This window comes from Hipposideros armiger, unplaced genomic scaffold (genome assembly GCF_001890085.2).
Source record: "Hipposideros armiger isolate ML-2016 unplaced genomic scaffold, ASM189008v1 scaffold_261, whole genome shotgun sequence".
NCBI classification, from domain to species: Eukaryota; Metazoa; Chordata; class Mammalia; order Chiroptera; family Hipposideridae; genus Hipposideros; species Hipposideros armiger.
In genome coordinates this window covers 2126331-2148571 of record NW_017731611.1, presented here as the reverse complement: position 1 = coordinate 2148571, position 22241 = coordinate 2126331, and the positions used below count along the sequence as shown (strand labels likewise).

Below are 22241 nucleotides of genomic sequence, written 5' to 3'. Positions count from 1 at the left end.
ATTTAGAACATAGTCAGGTTACTTAAGCAATGTTTTGTATATTGATTCTAGTTTAAAATCTAAATACAACACTTTTTCCTTCAAAACAATCTCAACTTCTTTTTTCTAAACTTTAAAATAAGTGTTTTAAATTTAATTTTATGTTGCTGTCAAAAATAAATTTATTCAGTAGCTTGTTAGAGGTGGCAGAAATTGAAGTCTTGTTGCATTTAACTTAAGGAAGGTGAACTTCAGTGCCAAATGAAAAGGATTAAACTTTTTTCCCTATATTGTTTTCATATTATCATGGAAAATAAGCTATTGAAAACCACTTGCCTGCAACCATTCCAATCCTTGTTAGGGCAGGCATCAGAACCATGTCCTTCAATAAACTTTGAAGTATTTGTTCTTTTTGGAGCGAAGGCAGGGAGCTTATGAAGCAGGAGGGAACTTTCACATAAAACATCTCTGTTAATGTGGGAGATGATGAATAAAGTATTTATAAATTTATAAATGGTAACTTCATTGAAATCCTTTGGTGAAAATCTTTAATTACAATGACAAAGTAGTAGATGTTGGAAAATACTCTTGGAAATTTGGTATGTCTGCTTCATTCAAAAAAATTATTTTTAGCTAAACCTATTGTTAAAAAGATTTTATATGCCTTACTAAAACATTTTGTGGGAGTCAAGTACTATATGTAGGAGTGGCCTATTTATTTATTATAAAAGTTTGTATGTTTATTATATATTGCAGCTCCTAAATTAGTTTTGACCCTTACATGTAATTGATATATTTTTTCTTGCTGAGCTTTTTATTCCCTAAAAGTTGGTATTTGCCTTATTTTCAATACTTAAGTGTTTTGTAATTTTACATTTTTGACACGCAGGGAGAAAAGGCCAGTGTTGCACTCAGTATAGTTATGCTATAATTTTGGGAAATATTTAACCAATTGTTTCATTTGTGGTTTTTTAAAAAATCAACTAATGGGAAGCACTTTTAGGGCGGCATTTTCCTTTTTAAAGTGGCTTTTAGAGCTAACATATATTTTTTTTTAGATCGTTACTTCTGAAACCTGTTTTTCAACTATTCAACTTAAGTTTGAAAAAAAGGGAAGATTAATCATTAGGATAAATTCACACTGAAATAATTTCAGGTTTGATATTCTTATTCTATTTTAAATCAGAAATACTAGGCACCATGTAAACTCTTCAGGAAGAGGCATGAAGAGAGGAAGAAAAGAATAACTGAATCATCAATAGAACATGTCTAGTTTTTCAATAGGTCTGCGTTTTATAATGTCAAAACTTAAAATATCACGAATGTTTAGTACAGTTCTCTTAGCAAGTGGCAACTTATGTGGGGATTATAGAGAAGTGGAAATCACAGAAAAACATTGTCCTGTTTTGAAAAAAAGTGTTTTAATGAGGCAAGAGAAGCATCAGGACAAACCAACCATTTTTTTTTTTGGAGGGCAGTGTCACTGGGCCTCATATGTGGGATCCGAACCGGGGCCCTCTGGCATCCCAAGCCAGCCCCCAACCATCGCGCCACTCGGCCAGCCCAAACCAACCATTTTTAAAACAAACTCTCCAAGTTAGGTATTGAGACTGGCAAAGGAAGAAGCAAGGAAAATGTCAAGGAAAGATAAAATATTCAGAAGACAGTCAAAGCTATTTGCAATTACATGTTAGAACTCAGGATTTTGCAGGTGAAAAAGATGTTGCTTAAATATATTTGTAAGCCTGTAGTAAGATTTCCGCTTAGCAGTTTCAGAAGATTCAACTAGCTGCTTAAAATATGACAAAACTGAATTTTAACAAACGATATTAAAATCGTACAGCCAACCATTGAACTGACAAAATACAAGGCAGTGTGGGAGAGCCCTCCCCACATTCATTGCTGATTCTCAGCTCCCTCCGCCCGGCTTCCCTCCATCAGGCTAACAACCTCGTTCCTCCCGTAGAGTCTGGCCAAGTCGCAGGCGGTGTCCCCCTTATGGTTCCGATGCCCCACTTTGCTGGCGGTGTACTTCACCAGGAACTCCACCACCGGGAGGTGGCCTTCTTTGGCAGCCAAGTGCAAGGGCAGGTTCCCTTCATTATCCTCGATGTTGACATCAGCTTGAAACTCCAGCAAAGTCTGTAAAGTGTCCAGGAAACCTGCTCTGGCTGCATCGTGAATGACAGCGAAACCAGTTCCGTCTTTCAAATTGGGATTAGCCCCTCTAAGTAGTAGTCTCCTGGCAATCTCGGGATTTCCAAGTTTCATAACCTAGAAAAGAAGAAAAAAGGGTAGAATCCTTTAAGTAACCCTACTACAAGAATATTGTAAAATATCCACCTCTTGTTCTATTTATGTACCCATTTTTGGTGAAGGAGTTCTTGGGGAAGACCCGTATGATGGAGTTTGAAGGACTCAGATGCAGGAAGGAAAGTACTAGTAGGTACAAGGAGAAAAAAAACAAAACATAAAAATTGCGCTTCTACGGAAGGTACCAGAAAAATGTATACACATTTTAAGATAACATCTCTTAACATACACATTTTTTTTGCACCCCTGGTATTATGGAATATCTTAAACCAGCCGAAAAGTAGGATCAATTGATCAATAAAATAGAGCTAGTCCAAAATATATAAAATTCACTCACAACTCAGTTCTCTATCTCACTCGAAGAGTTGTGTAATTTCATGAATTTATTAAAATAAAATAAATGGAATTTGAGATTTAATTAAGAGTTTCCTGTGCTTGTTCATGCTCATAAAATGTACCTAGGGTATTTATTCTGGAAAATCAAGTGTGGGTAAAATTTATTTTCTAACTAGCTACTGAAAAGAAATAAGGAGTTTCTTTAAATGCCTAAAGAAGTATTTCCACACATCAGACTCCATCATCTAGTGTAAAAACTATCTATTAAAAATCCAGACCTGATATTTTCTTAAATGATTAATTTTCACAAGTTCTCTCCCAATAGATATAGTGCCAAATTTACAAGTGTTTTTAAAAATTTTTTTTTCTTTGCAAGTTATTTCTTATTGGGTACTAGGCGTATTCAGTGCTTAGAAACCTTCACTTGTAATTTTAAAATGTTACTGATTATTAAGGTGTTAAATAAGCAACAGTGTTCTACGTGGCTTATGATATTGATTTCTCTAAAGCTAAGTTCACGATATGCCGTGTATTAGATAGGAGATGATAGTATGGCAACTATTCTTCAAAAGAATGAAACAGTCGTCCTACCATATTACTTACTGTTTCTTAAAGTTCTAACTAGCCTCCTGATTTTTCAAGTGAGCAAAAGAAGAGAAAATGAAATATTTAATGTGGATTTTGGGACACAAACAACTTTGTCTGTGGTTTGAACCCATTTAATAATCAACTGGTGACCCCATCTTATTTTCTTTTGCAGTTATTATCAGGCATTTAGGAATAGCTACTTGTAAACTGCCAACATTTTTAAAGCCAGAATGTGGTATTAAAATTTGCTGTTGACATGCAAATAATTCACATGACAAAGACTTATCTACTGTTATTTGAATGTATTTCACTCTAATAAGAGGTCTCTATTAGGCTCTCATAGTTATAAAATATTTTGTAGAGCAGCATGCAATTATACAACACATAATTTAGTTGTGAAAAAATACAGTCTCATTAACATGCCAGAAAATTTTAGCATTTTAACTGGTTTCATTTATATTTAGGTATACTCATAATAATATAAATTTATAATAAATAGATTACATAATAGACACCCAAATATTTGTGAAATTAAATACAATTCATTGGAAAATACATACAAAGTTGATCTAGCTCTTTAAAATGTTTGTTTTTTTAAAATCACCAATTAAGTAATATAATAAAATACATTTAGAATGAATACTATTTTATAAATGTACTCGATGTAGATGGCCAAGATAGTAAGCTTCCCTCTTGATAAAATCCTGCTGGCTTGTAGTCCTTCCTTTGGGGCAGTGGCAAAAATGATACATAATTTATTTTTCATGAACTTCTATGAAATGTACTTTTTGGTTATTAAAAATTAACACAATCTAATTTTCAATTGCCCCTAAAGATTTAGTCATGTTTAAGGGCTTGGACTGGGAAAAATAAAAGACAGACACCTTGGATCTTTGTAAAGTAAATGTACGATTAAGGCCTTTGATATTATCCTGACTGAGAAGCTTACACTAGGAAGGGGGAAAAAAACTTTTACTCTTGAGTTAAATAAACATAAATGTAGAAGGAAATTTGCCATCTTTCACAGAGAATAATAGTAATATTGGCAATTGTTTTGAAAGAAAGTTCTTTCTTGAGTTATGATACAACTTCAGAGTCAGGATTATACATCCTGAAAATAAGCCTTGAGACTGCTGTTTGTGTGTGTTTCATTATATGTACTAGGACTAAACCACAATAAGTGGGTGTTAGTTAGTATCTTGATAAGTATGTTTAATATAAACAAGATTGCAGAATTGTATTTAAAATGTTTGTAAAAACTTGTTTTTTCAGTATTAATCTTCCAGTCTTCCTGTTCGTCAAAAGTCCTGTAAGATCTTATTCTGAACAGGGTTAAGAGGCTCATTCTTTGTGAGATTTATATAATCTTTTCAGTTTTCAATAGGAAACTTTTTAATATATTAAATTTGTGGCATTGCTGTCATTACCAAACCTGTTAAAAACTACTAAGTGATAAAAGAAAAAAATTCCTTTCCCCATTTAAGCTACCTGAAATAAGATAAATTATTTAGTATTTACGCAGTAGCTTCCTTAATACTGAAAATTTTGCAAGGTCAGTATATTCTGATTTAAAATGTACAGACTGTATGGACTTTGTCAGTTAATAGTATTTCTGTGGCCACTTAAATATCGAATTCTTGTAACCGAAACAAAGCACCCTAAAAGCCCTCTCCCCAATGTTCAATGCTTCAAGTGAGGCATTTCCGAATAAGAATAGCTCATAAGAACATCATCAGAGCTCTAATAAAGCAACTGTTTGAGACTACTTTTCCATTTTTCTGTTTTAAGCCTTTCAAGCTAAGTTACATGATAACGTTCAGAGGAAAAAAATTATCAGGTACAATGTTTGGCACCTGGACATGTTTCATTTGTTGCTTGTAAATCTAATTACTGAAAATTAGAACATACCACGGCATGACCGCAGAGACAAAAACACTACAAGCTGAGCTCTGATTAGAAAATTCAACTTTTTATTCCTCCTCAATACTGAATGGGTGGATGGTATTACATTAACTGTGAAATATACATCCTGTCCCCGTGCCCAGTCCACCCTTTCCAAACGAGGAAAGGTCGTTTGTCAAAACTTGAAGCATTTGAAAGAAAAACACCCTCGCCAGTAGTCAAGAAAATGAACGTTAAAGTCAATTATTGGAGCAAAGTAAGGAAACCACTAATAACAGTGCATTTACTTCAAATAATAATCATAATAATGTGTTTACAGAGCTGTCTAACACCCCCCCCCCACAAACTCAGCGCTGCTACGACTACTTTCAAATCCTTATCGTCACAAAAACATTCCAAAAATTAAGACCAAACCTGGAACCCACTTAATACAGAGGATGTTATTGGATTTGACGAGTTTATTCAAAGTACGTCATTCTGGGGAGTTGGATCCACTTAAAAATATAAAATATGGCAACCAACTAGGTTTAAAAACAATGAAATTTTGTACCCCTGAAAGCTTAAAAGCTGTTATTCTAGAAACCCGGGTCACGTAGGCAACACTGTTGACCTGTTTTCCCCACCTCTCTGGATACCAACCTGCAGCGCAGTCCTTCCAAATCCATTTTGTGCATTGACGTTTACATTATTTTGCAACAAACTAGTAAGTTGCTCTAGGTCCCCCCTGGCAGCTGCGGACGCCAACTCGTTCCCCCAAGGTTCGGCCATTCTTTAGGGTCCTGACGGTCGGGAAAAGATGAATTAGTTGTTTTTCTTTTTCCCCTTTCCTTTGCTCCTAACCAGGCTGCATGATGGCATCGGAGACTGACAGAAGGACTGGGATGGTTAATCTGGAGTAGAGCTTGGTAGTAAATACTAGTAAGATCTGCCTGCCAAAAGCCCGCCCCTCGATTCACACGTGATTATTCAGCAAAACTGAGCCATTGGAGAGGGGCTCCGCTCCTCGTTTTTTTAGCTTAACCCCTATGAAGAATTCTGGTGATTCAACAGAGACACACAGACACACATATATTCCTGGTAATTTACTCTGGACGTAAAATGTAGGCAGAGCTGTCACGTACCTACACTACAGATCTCTGCGAGGAATGTGTGCGGAGACTTAAGGGACTAGATGAGGGCAGAAAATACCGCGGAAGGAAAGACATTTGGGGGAGAAGAAAAGGCGTTAACCCACCCTTGTTCACGGTGGCGACTTGAGCGGCGCGAGCCAGAAGTGTAGGGGCAGGTCCTCCGAGAGGCTCGGTCTCCATCCGTCACGCCCGAAGGGGTAGTCCTGAGTCCTCCGCTGCAGGGAGAGCGCAGCTGTGGCTGGATGCTGACGTACTCCGGGGGGTTAAAGATGATCGCCCAAAGCAAACGGGAGTAGCAGTTCCGTGGCCCTCAAGTTACAGGTCTTAACGACTCCTCAGTGGCCTCGGCTTCTTGGGAGGAGCCTTTCTTGGCGTCCCGGCCGAGCAGCGGACTAACGCCGCGCGGGAAGGCTCCGGAGCTCGCCCGCTGGGCTGTCGCAGCCCCGCCGAGCCTCAGAGGCCGTGGGAGCCAGGCTCGGCGCGCGTCCTCGGAGACGGCCGGGCGCGCGGCGGGCCCCGGGCAAGCGGGTCATGCCGGCCCTACCGGGTCCCGGGACTCAGCAGCGTGAGGAAAGGGAGAGCGATGCGGGAAGCGTCTATGTGGCCAGGGCTGCTGGGGCAGCACGCGGCAGCATCGCGGCTGCACGGGGCAGCCCACCGGTAACTTCCCGCCTACGACCGAGCAAGTTCAGACTTCCTACTGCAGACGCTCATTGAACTGCCGCCGCCGTCTTTTCCTTCCTTTCCCGGTTTTCTGAGGGTCTCCGGAGATCAGGACGGTCCTGGGGGAGCGCAGGCCAAGTTGAGTATGGGGAGTCACCACAGTCCCAGGGCGCAGCCAGTCCCACAGCCCCTCTCGGCAAGAGCCCAGCAGCTGCAGCGCCCGGTGCCACTTCGCCAACTTCTTGCGGTCCCCAGGCCTGTGCCCCCAGCCTTTGCCGCCGACAGGGCAGCGGCCACCAGCCAGCTGTGCCCTGGAGCCGAGGTGAATAGCAATGCTTCCTTCCGAGCCGCAGCACTCCCAGTGACAGTTTCTTTTGTAGCTGGTTCCCCCAAATCGCTGGTCCCCGCACCTTTCACCCCTATAGACACTTGAGCGCTGTCCCCTTTTCTGCTCTTTTCCTTCCCTCCCTCCTTTGCTTCTTTTTTCGGTCAAACAATTGCTGCTTCTGTTGCTGCTGCAGAGACGGTGCCGGTTCCTTCTCCCTTTTCCGACCTCATCAGCTTTTTTTGAAAAGAAAAAAATTGAGCGCTTTTTGAGTTGAAAAACCCGCCCCCATTTTAACGGCAGAGTTTTAAGGAGGCTCGGCGGAGTTGCAGCGCTGCAGGAGCGGGAAGGCCGGGCGCCGCCCACGCCCCGCCCTCAGCCCGGGTGGCGCTCTAGCTCGCCGCCTCGCTCGCTCCTCCTCCCGCCCAGCGCTCTTTCTCCCGCCTCTTAGCTCCTGCCTCCCTCCCTGGGTCTCTAGCTTTGGCTCCCACCCGCGGCCTCCTCCCGCCGGCTAGCGGGATGGGGACGGCTACGCGAAACGTTTCGGGGCTACCCGGAGCCCGGCGGGGGCGGGCGGGCGTGAGGGGAATAGGCTTGTTAATTAAGACGGCTGCGGAGAGCCGCAGGGCCTCAGAGGCTGGGCGCCGCTGGCTGCTGGAAGGCGGAGAACGAGTCGGCCTCTGGGCTCCCCCGCTAGGCTCTCGAAGTTACGGCGGCCAGGCCTGCGCCGCCTCCTCCTCCTCTGGAGCTCGCGCTGAGTAAACTTGGCCTTCTCTCAGCTGGGCCCCGGCCTCGCACCTGCCAGATCAACGCCCAGGGCTGCGTGGGCAGAGGTGGCCGTGGGGGTGGAGGGAGAGACCCGGACTGACAGCAGGAACAGTGTTCTGCAAAAGCAAAAGTCTTTTATAGAGTGATTTTTACGAATGCTAAAGACATGGTATATAGGTAAGAAATCATGACAAACTCTGAAACCTTAATGTTCCAGGGACTAGAAACTGTTGAATATTCCATTTCTTTAAGGGAAAGGGAGAAAAACAATTAACTTTAAAACAAAGTTTAAAGTAAGTGTTGGGAAGGGTTTTCTAAAAAGGCCATTTCTTTATTGCCAAAGCTCTCACTTTGACTACATAGATGGGGACTTGTTGTTTTTTTTTTTTTTGGGGGGGGTGTCTAAATGTAAACCATTTATTTCAATCATCTGAGACACCAGTTCTCTCTGTACTTTTAGCTATGTAAGAATAATTAACTACAGCTTTCGATATTTTTTGTTCTTGAAAATATCCAACACAGTTACATGATGCACCCAGTGGTCACAATGAAACCAAGCAAAAAATGACAAGTGGTCTAATTAGTATCGGCCTCTAGCAAGCGTATCCACTCCTGAAGTATACTGGGAATATTAGCAACAAAAACACCAGAAACATCTGGATAATCATCTAGCAAGAGATTGTCTGGTAGGTAGAGGGAGAGTTGAAACTGGGAAGAATCTGGTAATGTTTTCTTTAACTGAACTGTTGAGAAAAAAATATTCAGAGCTCTTTTCTTAAGTAACTAAACTTGAAATGTGAACCAAGCGTAAACTACAATACAAACAATTAATTCCTCTATTTTCTTTTATATTGTTAGACATTTCAAATAGAACATTTAGGGTTTCATTTATACCAGTAAATACCATAAATAATATAACTTACTTTTGATTCTGGGAACTTACTGTGTACTCTTTTAGTATGGTTGGAGGGTGTGATGATAAGAGATAACTGGCATTAGTCCAATTTACGAGTTGCTTTCTAGCATTTATTATGTTTTTTTGCTAAGAGAAGATATTGTAATGAGGAGAAATCTTCTATTGTACTCATTTTTTTCTTTATTTTATTGTTAGTTTCAGGTGTATATTGTACTCATAACATAGGTTGTGTGTGGTATAATTTTCATGAAATAAAATACTTTTTGCTGAATAACTGAGTAAATAAAATATATGGTAATTTAAGATGCATACAGAGCTGGATTAAGATTTTTGGAAATACTAAGCACCATTTTGATGTCTCACCACCTAACCTCCTGTAAATAAAATAAAAATAATACAAAACCAAAAAACACATGTAAATACGTCCAACAAAGTTCTAATTTTCCCCATATTGACTACTTCCATGCTTTTGCTGAAATATTAAATCCTTTAAGGAAGTATTTTTGTTTTTTTACTCTGGCGTTGCTGGTGCCCTAAAGCATATGCTTAGTCTGCTTATTGTGTAAACCAGAACTTGCAGCACAGAGGTTGCAGTCTTAGTTCAGAGAGAACAAGTTAGAACCTCCAATGAAAATCTAATATTTATTGAGTGCTAGTTCACTAAAGTGGATTCAAAAGTATCTCTGCCCTCAATAGGCTTACATTCTAACATGGTTCACAAGAAAGATTCACAGTTAAGCATCTATTATATTGAAAGTAGTGGTTTCTCTTTTAGCATATTAATGATTTGTCTCCCAACACTGAAAATAGAGATTTTATATTTGGATTTAAATACTAAGTGTCACAGACAGCTTTATTTTCCCCCCAGCAGTTCATACTCATTTTAAAGGGCTTATAGAAATATAATTTAATCAGATTATTTTGTGCTTGTCCTTCATTGACTTAAGTGTGCACAGTTTCTGAATGATTAACTTATAGAAATATATATGATATTTACAATTTCTTTACCTAGTTTCAAAGTCTTCCTCTTTGTTGTACTTATAGATCCAACAAAGGTGGAAAACAGACTGGTACCCTCAGGGGAACTTTTAAAAAAATCATTTCATAATTGTGGCTTTGACATTTCCTGAGTTTCAACAGGTTTTTTTCATGTAGGTATCACATCACTTCGGAAAGTCTTTTTGCAAAGTAAAAAAAAAAAAAAATCCCAATAAGCAACTTAAAAGTTTAAACATAACAATACTTAATATTTGTATAGCATTTCATGATTGTGAAATATGATGCACACATTATTTAATCTTTACAACTCTTTGAGGTAAATGTAATTATCCCCATTTTTCAGGTGAAGGAATTGAGGCTTGTAGAGATTGTGACTTAAAGCCTGTAAGTAGTAGATATAGGATTTGAACTCAGATCTTAAGGCCTCAAATCTTATGCCTTTTTCATTACTTAAGAGTCCAGGATTAGGCACTAAATTCCTAAAGAACATTAAATCATTAGATGAAATATATTTGATAACTTAAGTGTGGATCTAACACTGTAATAGCATTAATCTTCTCATGAATTATTTTATAATCCAATAGTGTTGTTAAAAAGCTTGATTAACTTAACCAAATGATCAAGGTTAACAAGTCATGTTGATATCATATGCCCATGATGTGATGTGATGAGGACACACCACCTCTGTGATATTCTTCTCCCAAATTCATAAACTCGGTATAATTCAGATAAAAAAACATCAGACAAACCCAAACTGAGGGACATTCTACAATATAAAGTTCCTGGCCCTATTCAAAAGTCAAGACTGAGGAAATGTCACAGATTGGAAGAGGCTAATGAAACATGATGACTAAATGTAATGTGGTATCTGGATTGGACCTGGAACAATAAAAGGACATTAATGTAAAAATCCAAATAGAGTCTCTAGAATATAATTAATAGTATTGTACCAATGTTAGTTTCTTAGTTTTGATAGCTGTGCCGTAGTTATGTAAGATAGTAACATTGGAGGAAGCTGGATAAATGGTAAACATGAATATTCCATACTATCTTTGCAACTATTCTATAAATCTAAAATTATTTCAAATAAAAATTTAGCCTAATAAGTACAAATAAACTTTACCATATATATATATATGAAATATATATATATATGTATGTATTTGAGAGAAAGATGAAGTAAAAGTTCCTTTTAAAAGGAATAATGATAAGATCAAAGAACATGGAGATTCTAGGAAAAGATCTATGCAGTATTTGAATTAGGCTGAGCTCCATGAGTTAATGCAGTAGACCAACTATGAGAATGGTTAGATTAAAATTATTTTTCTTTGCTCATGCTAGTGTATAGAGAATCGCTCTATGGTTTTATCTCCAGTTTGTGACACTTAAATGAAATTGCTTCTTAAGGAAGGGATTCTGGGGAAATGAAAAGTGATTTTTCCCCCCTCTTCAGTCTTTTATTTTTCTTTTGTAGTGGACAATCACTCTGGATGCTGGGTATCCAACCATGAAGAGTTTTAGCTCATTGGGAAGAATCAGTCTCTTCAGGAACTGTACAAACTTTGCAGCATGGAAGACGAATTGCAGGGAGGCAACAGGGCAAGTGGAAAGAGCAGTAGTTTTGACCTAGTCTTGTTACTTTGTAGCATGACTTTGGGCAGATTCTTAACCTTTCAGAGCAGTTTTTTTATCCTGTAAAATGGTTGTTATAAGAATTAAATGAGAGAAGGTGTGTAAAGTACCTGTATGTTCTAGACATTTAATACAATTTAATAAATTCAAAAGTATTGGTTGTTATCATGTACCCCAAATTTTGCTATATATGAACTATGGTGAATATAAAACACATGAAATTGCTTATAATCTCAAGGAAATTTCAACCTTTGAGGATAGATTAAAACATGCATAGATGAAACAGAGAAAAAATTTGCAGATTTTATCAGAGCATTAAATTGTGTTGTAAAGATAATAAAAGCAATGAATAGAAAGGAGAAGAATCCTGTTGGCCTAAATTTTCTGAAAGAGGTGGTGAGAAAAGCATTTTGGAATTGGTATACAGAGTAATAGCAACTAATATGTTTGGAAAGCATTAAGGTTTCTGAAGAGTTTCATAAGCATTATATCACTCAATAGTCACAATTACTCTATAAGTTTTATAAGCCCCATTTTAGAGATAAGAAATTGAGACTCAGAAGTTTTTTGTTAAGGGGCAGAGGTAGAACTCAAGCCTAGTGAAGGCTGACTATGAACTATATCTCATTTTGTAAAAATATCTATGATTTTCATGCATTTGTATAATTGTTTTCTTATCACTTGAAATAGTCATGTCAGATTCTGAAGTTAGAGAGATTAAGTGACCCATATAAGTTCTCCCAGATAATTAGTTGCGAAAGCAGTGCTGGAACCCATATGCCTGAATGTCCAGGGTATTCTTCCCATCTTTCTATATTACCACATTGTTTTTAAATTTCCAGATGGAGAGAAGGGAGGGAGAAGGGGAGCAGTACTGCATTTGAATGGGGTTCCCCCCCGCCCATCACAGAGAAAAACCTAAACTTTTCAAGTCTGCATTAATCCTGGCCAGGTAATGAGACAATTAATCACCTGCTTTGTGCTGAGAGTGACATATTATGTGAATGGGGCAACTGAATTGCCACACTTCAATTGCTGGTACTGTGTTTCACCTCATGATTCACATTTGTGCTTTATTTTGGAATTACTTCCTTTGGGATGGCAATTAAACAAGACACTTCAATTCATGTGACTATGGAGGGTTCTGTTCCTTATCTAGTTAATTCTGGTCTAAATACAGATGATCACATGAGAGTTGTAGGCCAGACTATTTTCACATAAAGAAAACACACAGAAAAAACCTAGGTCTTAGGACACCATAGTGCTCTTCTCTATGTTCAGGAATACAAAAACTCAGGCCTTGATTCTATGTGGTGATTTCAGTAGTCCGTGTTTTAACTCTGCAGCACAAAATCAGCAACCTTACTTCACACTTTAAGGATTTTACATGCTTTCCAAGACAAATAAATGCTCTATTACAGTTCAGAAGATGATATTTTCTTAAGTCAAAGTTGAACATATTCCACTGTCACTCTTCCACCAGCCAGGATGACAATTACACATTGTCACACTTCATTGTGTATATATAGTCTTTGGCTATTCTTGGCTCAAAGCCTGTCAACTTCTGACGGTAAATTGAAACTTTCAGCAAGTGAGTGATTTCTTCATTTATCAAAGTACTTTAAACAGACTGAGTATATTTAAAGCTGGACTCAAGTTTTCCCCGTTTTTAAAGATGTTGTCTCTCTGATGTAAAAAAATAAATGTGCTGCAGGAATAGAAAGGTTTTTATTTCTCATAACTTAAAAAAATACCCATCTTTTTCTTGGAGTCGATATTCTCACATTTTTCAGCTTCCATGTCTCCCCTACGTCTACCATGGCAGTCTGGTCACCTCCAGAGTTACTGAGAGTCTGAGTATGCAGGCATCAGGGGGCTTGGGATTAAGTGTGAAAGTGTGTAAGCTGATTTTGACAGTGAGGTTGAACGTAAAAGGCTGTATGTGAAGTTGTACTTTGGTGAAACTTTGTTAGAGAAAACGTACATTTATGAAATGCTGTTTGTTAGACGGGTTGTCAGTGTGCTGAGCTGGTTGGTGGAGCTTGACGTGTACGTGACAATGAAACCACGTAGAGCGGAGAATCTGATCCCCGTCCCAGCCAGGGGGAGGCGGTATCCCGAGGCCTTTGCTTAATTCCAAACCAGAATAACCTGTTGCGGGACTTCAAGCTCCCGCACTAGAAGGTTGGCGTCTCCGCCTGGTGTGCGCGGATCCCGGCGGGGTAGTCGCGCGCCCAGCGCTTGACAGAAGGGCAGTCACGTGGTAGCCGCAAAGCGGCGCTTTGCGACCTCGATGACAGGCAAAATGTGCGACAGCCGCGGTGCTGGCCAACCAGGGGCGGAGGCGGCGGCCGGGGAGGAAGAGGAGGAGGCGGAGGCGGCTGTGGCGTTCGCCCGCCTGCTGGTTCGCTCGGTTTCCCCGCCCCCGCCGGTCTCGCTGCGGCTGAAGGGAGCCGGGTGTGCGCTATCGCAACCTGCCCTCATCCTGGCCGGCGACAGTAAGATCGGACCCGCATCCAGACCAACCTCCCTGTCGGGGCGGCTGCGGCGTGGGCTCCGCGGGGCGCAGGCGGGCGGCCCGGGCGCCTGAAGGTTACCGAGTGCATGAGCTCCTAGCCTCCCGCGCTGCCCCGCCCGCTAGCCCCTCGGCGCCCGGCGGCGGCGGCGGCGGCGGCGACGGCCGCAGGAGGCGCCGTCTCCCTCCCAGGTGCGCTCTTCGCTCCCGGGGCCGCGGAACTCGGCGGCCGCCATGGCGTCCAACATGGACCGGGAGATGATTCTGGCGGATTTTCAGGTGAAGTATCTGGCCCTGTCCCCCTCCCACCTCCAACCTCGTGGGTTCCCGGTGCCAGCAGGGTGGCCTCTTCCCAGCGTTTGTTTGAGCAGTGCAGTAGTGTGTGGTTTGGGGGTGTCTGTCTGTCTGTCTGTCTGTCTGTCTGTCTGTCTGTCTGTCTGTCTGTCTGTCTCTCTCTCTCTCTCTCTCGCCCTCGCCATGGGGGAACATGTAATTCATATGCTATGTTGGGTGTGTGTGTAGAATGTGTTATGTACCGGCTTGAATGGGATTTGTAGGGTGAAGGGCTGTTATGGTATTTGGGTTATTATGTGTGTGGGCTGTGTAGTGTTTCCTGTATTACACCGAGAATGTGTAGAATTTGGGAGTACTGAGAGTATTAAGTGTGGGACTTTTAAGGATGGGGTGTTTTGGGTCTGGAGCTTTGGGTTTTTCTATGAGAGGAGTGTGTTGTATGGAGTGTGGTGCTGTGGGTGTGTTGCATTAAGGGAAGAGTAAAAAAGTGATGGGGAGGAGGTGGTAAGGGTAGCTGGGCATCATGGTCGTTTTCAAGAAGAAATAAACATTTGAGACTTTGGTGGCTTGTTAGAATCTTTGGAAGGTAAGAAGATGAGGAAGAGGCAAATAGATTGTATACGTATGATACGTACCAAAATGTCTCTGCAGTCTGTTCACAAGCTTAATAAATTACCAATTCATATTTGCAGATTCCCCTCCCCTACAGATTTGAATTATTTGGTTGGTGTCCTTTCTCCAGGAATAATTTAAAGAATAAGCAAAGGTTATCCCCCTTACTGAGCTCAACTATAGTGACACTGACATGTAAGTATCTTAGGGAGACCCTTTGAAAGTAGAGCTGTATGCATCATGAAAGACTTGAAGTTAGAACTGATATCCTGTGAAGACCACCTTTGCCTTTTGATGTTTGGTGGAGAAAATATTGTAGTGAGGTATTTTTAACCATTTATTTTGGCATTAACTTAGAAGTTACTGTTACGTACAGGCAGACTTTTCCCTCTTCCTTTAACACTGTCATCGCGGCACATGGTCTAACACTAGCATAGTAGGTAACATTTTTTCTTACTGAGATTTTGTTGGGCATTTCTTCTCCCTCTTTCTCTGATTTTTTAAAAAATTATTTTCAGGCGTACAAAGCAACGTAATAGCTAGACATTTACACCCCTCACAAATTGATACCCCCCAGTCTACTATCCATCTGGCATCGTATATAGCTGTTTCAGTACCATTGACTATATTCCGTATTTTCATATATACATATATATATTACATCCCACTTTCATATATATATATACTTAAATATATATATATATATATATTTAATTATAGTTGACATTCAGTGTTACTCTACTTCAGCTTTAGGCATATAGCAAAGTGGTCAGGCATCTACACAGTCCGTGAAGTGATCCCCCTGGTCAGTCCAATACCCATTTAACACCCTACATAATCTTTACAACATTATTGATTATATTCCCCATACTGTATTTCATATCCCTGTGACTATACTGTGACTACCAATTTGTACTTTCTAATCCCTTCACCTTCTCCCCTGTCTCCATCCCCCTTTTCTTTTTTATACAACTTAATATTCCAATGGCCATTTCCAGAGTTTGCTTTTTTGATTACCCAGTGGTATCTGACATATTTGGAATATGCATATATCTGCATTTGATTATACAGTAATTCCCAAACTCAGACAGAAAGCAGTGCTCTGAAAATAAAAGTTGACCATGAGATTTTTGTATTTTGTAGGATTAGGATTGACCTGAGATTATTTTGCCTGCCTAAATCTTTTTCATCATCATCTTTTTTTTTATATTCTCCCATTCAATTGTTTATCTAATGTGAATGTAGTTGTTTGAAAAATTACCTCATTAAAAATGTTAAGGTAATCAGAACTTTGTTTTGATTTCACCAAACTTTTTGCTTCCTCTAATAACTTGTAGCTGCTTGCGCTCTTCTTATTTGTGACAATTATTATGTTTTTTATTACTCTTACATTGGCCTAGGACAGGAAATTTAGGATTCTTGTACTTAGAGGCAAAGTAAGATTTTCTGACAAGCATTTGGGTCTGTATTCTGATCACATTAATACAGTCTAATAACTTTTTCTCTTCAAACCAATGGCAACGCTGTGAACAATTATTTACAAAATGAAAAAGAGCTTATGCATCTGCAATGAACAATTGTTTGCCGAATGGTGAGAGTTAATTTCATACTGTTAAGTAGGTAAGAGCACATTATTGGTAAAATAAAAAGTTACTTAGAAAACTATACACATCTTATTGAGCACATTAGCCTTTTTTGTGTTCAGGAACCTTGTCACAAATGATGATTCTAGATCAGTTTGCTCTTGTGGGCTTAGTTTTAAAATTGATTATTCTATTTCTTTTTTATATTATGCAAGATTTTTATAGGATTAACTTAAAAAATTAGCGTACTAGTTATTAGAAACCAGGTAATTTATATTAAAGATTGCAGTTGAAGACTTGGAATGAAGGCACTTGGTGATACTAGTTTCTTCTATAACTGGGCAAATTAGTTTCCCCCCTCAAAAGTGAACATAGTAAAATTATATTCTATTTACTTCATACGATTGTGAAAATTAATAACAGATTTGAGAGCTCAGTTTTGCCTTTGTAGATAGGGACCTGATTTTTAAATATGATTAGATTTAAAAAATAAGTTTAAGATTTTGATTATTGCTGGATAATAGGTTCTTATAATTCAGTGTCTAAATATGGAAAAGCTTGTGAGAAGGATTTTTGTATTGTCTTTAACTATTTCAGTTCAATAGAGAAAGGAATTCTGTTGAAATCATTGGAGGAGTAGATAACAATCATATGAGGTAAATAGAACATCATCTTACTATGTTCACTTTTGGGTAGGGAAATTGATTTGCTCAGTTGTGAAGAAACCAGTATTATTGAAGTATCCACATTCCAAGTCTTGAACTATAATTCTCTCTCTCTCTCCCTCCCATTCATATATATATATATATATATATATATATATATATATATATATATGCTGGTTTCTTACAAACAGTGGATGGAAAATTACAGCTCAGATTTAATGGGATAGGTTCAGGACTTTGTAGATAAGTGAACTTATTACAAAGCAAATATATTCCACATTGTCCTCTAAAAGATTTTTCCTTCAAATAAAAACAGGTTCCAGTTAAAACAAAAGTTAAATTGTGTCAAAATAACCTAGCATAAAATTTGTCATCTTAACCATTTTTAAGTGTCCTGTTCAGTGGCATTCAGTACATTCACTTTGTGTAAATATCACCACCATCCAGTTCCAGAACTCTTTATCTTGTAAAACTGTGACTCTGTACCCACTAAACAAGAACTTCCCATTCTTATCTCTCCCCAGCCCCTGGCAGCCATCATTCTACTTTGTCTCTATGACTGTGAATACTCTAGGTACCGCATATAAGTGGAATCATATAGTATTTGTCCTTCTGTGACTGGGTTATTTCACTTAGCATAATGGATCCAACGTTCATCTGTGTTGTAGCATGTGTTAGAATTTCCTTTTTAAGGCTGAATAATATTCCATTGTATGTATATACCACATTTTGCTTATCCATTTATCTGTTGATGGATGCTTTTTTCCACGTTTTGGCTATTGTGAATCGTTAATGCTGCTGTGAACATGGGTGTGAACAAATATTTGTTTGAGTACCTGCTTTCAATTCTTTTGAGTATATATCCAGAAGTGGAATTAATTATATGGTATTTCTATTTTTAATTTTTTGAGGTACTGCCATAATGTTTTCTATAGTGGCTGCACCGCCAGAATTTTGAATGGAGAGAATGATAGCATCCTGTTTTAATCAATTATTTGTAAATTTAACTCTGAGCAAGTGAGTTTAGAATTTGGAATAGTCTAACAAAAATCAGCTTTAAATGTAAATAATGTTAGCATGGTATGTTACTGGTAAAGGAAAGAATAGAGTAGTACACCTATAGTTTTGGCTGGCCAGAGACAGGAGGGGGTGTAAAGGAATTTCCTGGGTTTAGAAAACAGGCAGGCATTGATGAATCATAGGATTTTTTTTTTCATCCTTAATGTCTTTTTACAACAAAGAGGTGCATTCAGGGGTAAGTTCCAAATCTTGTTCTTTTTGTAATTGAGAATTCTTTAACTTTTGTTTTTCTTTTTTTAGGTTGAGGTGTGGAGCAAAAATTATTTGATCAAACAGACTTTTGAGACTGTATTTGGTTTGCTGACAGAACTGTTTACACATGACTATGTGAAAATAGTTATCCAAACAGAATTGCAGTTGCTATCAAATAATTTCAGTAATATCAGTTACCTCTTACTTTGGGTCTAGATCAGGGGTTGGCAAACTGCAGCTTGCCAGCCACATGCGGTTCTTTGGGTACGTACATGTGGCTCTGAAGTAAAATTGAAAATGAAAATAAAACTATCATAGTTTCATTTACAAAATTTTAAAAATTCACATAGTGGTGATTTCATTTGTTCTATGGCTCTTGAATCATTTTTAAATTGTTGGGAGGGACAGGATTGGCTCTTCCGTCTCAAAAGTTTGCCGACCCATGGTCTAGATGAACCAAAAATGAGCCTTTTCTCCCTCCTCACCCTTTCAATTAATGTCATGCTAATTTATTTTTCCTCTAAGATACATTTTTATAACATGAAGTTTTCCTGTGGGAACAAAATGAGTGGTGTATCCATTTAGCTTAGTGTCACATGTTGGTCTCATATATTTTTCTATTTATGTTTCTCTGTTACTGATAATATAAAGACATAGATCATAGCTTTACTGAAGTGAAGACAAAAAAGGAACAACTCTCAGTAGTAATATTTTCTTTCAGACTTTTCCAGAAACAAAACCTTATCTGCCTTGCTTATAAATATTCCTTTTGAACCTAGTTCCAGAGGTCACAGATTGAGTCCCTTTATTTCTTTTCTAATTTGGCATTGATTTTGATGTTACTTTCAGTTCTGTTTCCTGGACGACACAATTATGCCTTTGTTTTCCACTTCTGGTCTATCCAACTAGTCATCATACCTTTGCTGGCTAAATTGTTTTATACATTTTCATATATTGGACTATCAATATGGGACTTTTAAGTTTTCATTTGCCTGTCAACTCCTCTTTGAAGCATGGACTTTTCCATGACATTACTGGTAAGTCACTTTAAGTAGTTTCTGCCCCTTCATAACATTTTCCCTTCTAAATAAAGCTGTGAATCCCTCTTCTGCTTTTTACTTTGACACAGAGATATCTCTGCAAAAGAGGATTCCAGAATGTGCAAATAGAAATGGTATCAATCCAAACAGATAGGTATCCTTTGTGATGTTTTGGATGAGGGGCCAAATTAAGTATCCATGGAACATTATATATATTTCCTGAGAAGTTAAACCTTGTGCAGGAGATTGGGTACTAGAGCTGAAAGTAGTCTCATTACAACCCTTTCTTTCCTTTCTCCACTATCCTCTTTATTAGAGAGACAAATCATGTTGTAGTGTTTGGTTGTCAGTCATTGGGAAAATAAGGTTTTGGCATGTAGAATAAAGTTTAGTATTAGTGGTTAAGAACATGGACTTTGAAGCCAGTTCACTTGGATTTAAATCACAGCTCTGTCACTTGTCTTGCGATCTTTGACCAATCACTTCACATCTCTTTGCTTCAATTTCCTCATATGAAAAATTAGTTTATCCACGCAGAGTGATTAGAACAGGTGTCTGATATAGAAAGAGTTCAATACATTTTAGCTGTTTTCATTTTTGACAGTTTTAAGGTATATACTTAAGGTAAGCTGCCTGCCTGTTTTTGTACATAAAGGTTTATTGAAACAGCCACACCCATTTATTTATTGTCTATGACTGTTTTCTTGCTGCAGTGACAGACGCGAATTAATAGTTGAATAGTTGAGACAGAGACTTTATGGTTCACAAGTCTAAACTATTTACTGTCTGGGCATTTAAGATAAAGTTATCCCTCCTCACACCCCCATGAAATCAGTACTTTTCTTTCTAGGTTTTGGTAACTGTGAAGTACTGGAACATTTGACTGTGTCACAGGTTATTATATGGTTATATATTGGGTTGTTGGAAAAGTCATGATGCATTTTTGCAATGAAAAACAAAAGAAAAAAATACGTCATGACTTTTCCGACAACCCAGTATATTATCATAAACATTATATGGTTACACCTCCATAGGAGGCACTTGTTAGAACATTGCACTTAGGAAGACTAAAGCTCTAGTTTTTCAGTTTGTTTTTTGTTTTGTATGTGGTTCTCTGAGAAAGTTGTTTATCCTGGGTTTCAGTTATTCAGCCTATAAAACAGGTCTGCCTAGAGCCATATCTACCTGAAAACAGAAGACTAGACTAGATCAGGTATTCAATGGAGTCTAGACAGTCACTTGGCAGCAGTAGGGTTGAGGACATTTCATTTATAATTTAGGTAATTGTTCTAGATTAGAGGTCAGCAAACAACATTCTGAGGGCCAAACTACCACCTGTTTTTGTCAATGAAGTCTTACTGGAAGACAGACATGCATATTCGTTTATATGTTGTCTCATTTACATATTGTCTTTTGCCTTCAATAGCAGAGCTTAGTAGTTGATTCCGTGGCCTGCAAAGCTTAAAATATTTACTTGGCTCTTTACAGGAAAGTTTGCTGATCCCTGATTGAGATCAGTGATTTTCAACCATGGGTGATTTCTGTTCCCTGGGGGATATTAGGCACTGTAGAGACATTTTTATATGTCCTACCTGGGGGTGCTGCTGGCATATAGTAGGATAGAGGCCAGGGATGCTGTTAAACATTCTATAACGCACATCCTCCCCAAATGAAGAATCATCTGCCCCCAAATGTCAATAGTGCTTAAAATCCCTGACCTACTGTAAATCTGTGGTTCTCAAACTTCAGCTTGCATAAGAATAACCTGAAGGGCTTGTTAAACTACAGGCTGCTTGACCCCATCCCACAGTTTCTGATCAGTGGATCTTGGGTGGGGCCTGCAACTTTGCATTTCTTCCAGGTTCCCAGGTTATGCTGATGCCTCTGATCCAAGCACTAGAGAACAACAAGATGACATTTGGAGTTACAGCCATTCCTGTGATTCTTTGATTTTGTGATCTTAAGTACTGTTTCATTTATATGACTTAGGAAAATTAAATGTTTCAGTATATACTTGATGCTTATAGTAGAATATGCTGTTTTCATGACTCCATGTCTTTGAACCCCTTTTTTGTGTGTCCCTTTGGAAAACTATCTTTCAGAATCCATCTCCTACTTTTTGCTTATAACATCTGTTCCCAGTTAGGGTTAATCATTCCTTCTTATATATCTTGTGCATGTTTCTCTTCTTTTGAGTTTTATGTTAGATTGTCAGTAATCATTTTACATGTTTTTCCCCTTACTGTCAGCTCTTTGAACAACTGCCTGGGTCTTAACCATCCATTCCTACAGTATCTAGTAAGGGGCATTGAGTGAATATTTTTTGAGGGAATATTATGAATATTGGCTGTTATGATACAAATAAATGTAGTAGAATTGTACATTGTTAAGTATTTTAAGCAGTTACCATTTGCTGACATGATTTTGAATAATAAAATCTGTCATTGAGAGAATAAAATTGGACTGTATTATTGAATTGAGGGTTATAGCTTCAAAGTGACCCATGTATAGAGAAGTACAAAACACTCTTCTCTCTGGTTTAGGTTTTTTTTTTAAAGATTTTATTGGGGAATTGGGGGAGGGGAACAGCGTTGGGGAATTGGGGAAGTGGAACAGACAAGTTGCTGTCCTTTTGTTCTTCAGTCTAGTTGTGGAGGATGTCGCTTCACTGGCCCATGTTGGTATTATCATTGTGCTCTTCCCAGGTGA

The 22241-nt window shown here is 38.6% G+C and overlaps 2 protein-coding genes across 4 annotated transcripts in view; one reads left to right on the top strand and one right to left on the bottom strand.

Moving 5' to 3' along the window:
• Positions 1–1378: 1378 nt before the first annotated feature.
• On the bottom strand, positions 1379–7575 carry CDKN2C (cyclin dependent kinase inhibitor 2C). 3 transcript variants are annotated; one of them, XM_019656529.1, is made up of 3 exons: positions 6353–7575; positions 5758–5897; positions 1379–2253 (listed from the first exon to the last, which is right to left on the bottom strand). In XM_019656529.1, the coding sequence occupies exons 2-3, from the start codon at positions 5884–5886 to the stop codon at positions 1876–1878; spliced, it is 507 nt and encodes a 168-aa protein (XP_019512074.1). In that variant the 5' UTR covers positions 5887–5897; positions 6353–7575; the 3' UTR covers positions 1379–1875. The 3 variants fall into 3 exon arrangements, with proteins under 3 accessions (XP_019512074.1, XP_019512075.1, XP_019512073.1); XM_019656530.1 differs by lacking the exon at positions 6353–7575 and adding an exon at positions 2343–2418 and having other exon boundaries at positions 5758–5847; XM_019656528.1 differs by lacking the exon at positions 6353–7575 and having other exon boundaries at positions 5758–6039.
• A 6319-nt stretch (positions 7576–13894) lies between these two features.
• The window catches only part of FAF1 (Fas associated factor 1), a 409817-nt gene continuing 401470 nt past the window's right edge, over positions 13895–22241 (top strand). The window contains exon 1 of the mRNA XM_019656527.1: positions 13895–14345. Coding sequence (XP_019512072.1) covers positions 14301–14345 — 45 coding nt within the window. The 5' untranslated portion in view covers positions 13895–14300. The remainder of the gene's footprint in view (positions 14346–22241) is intronic.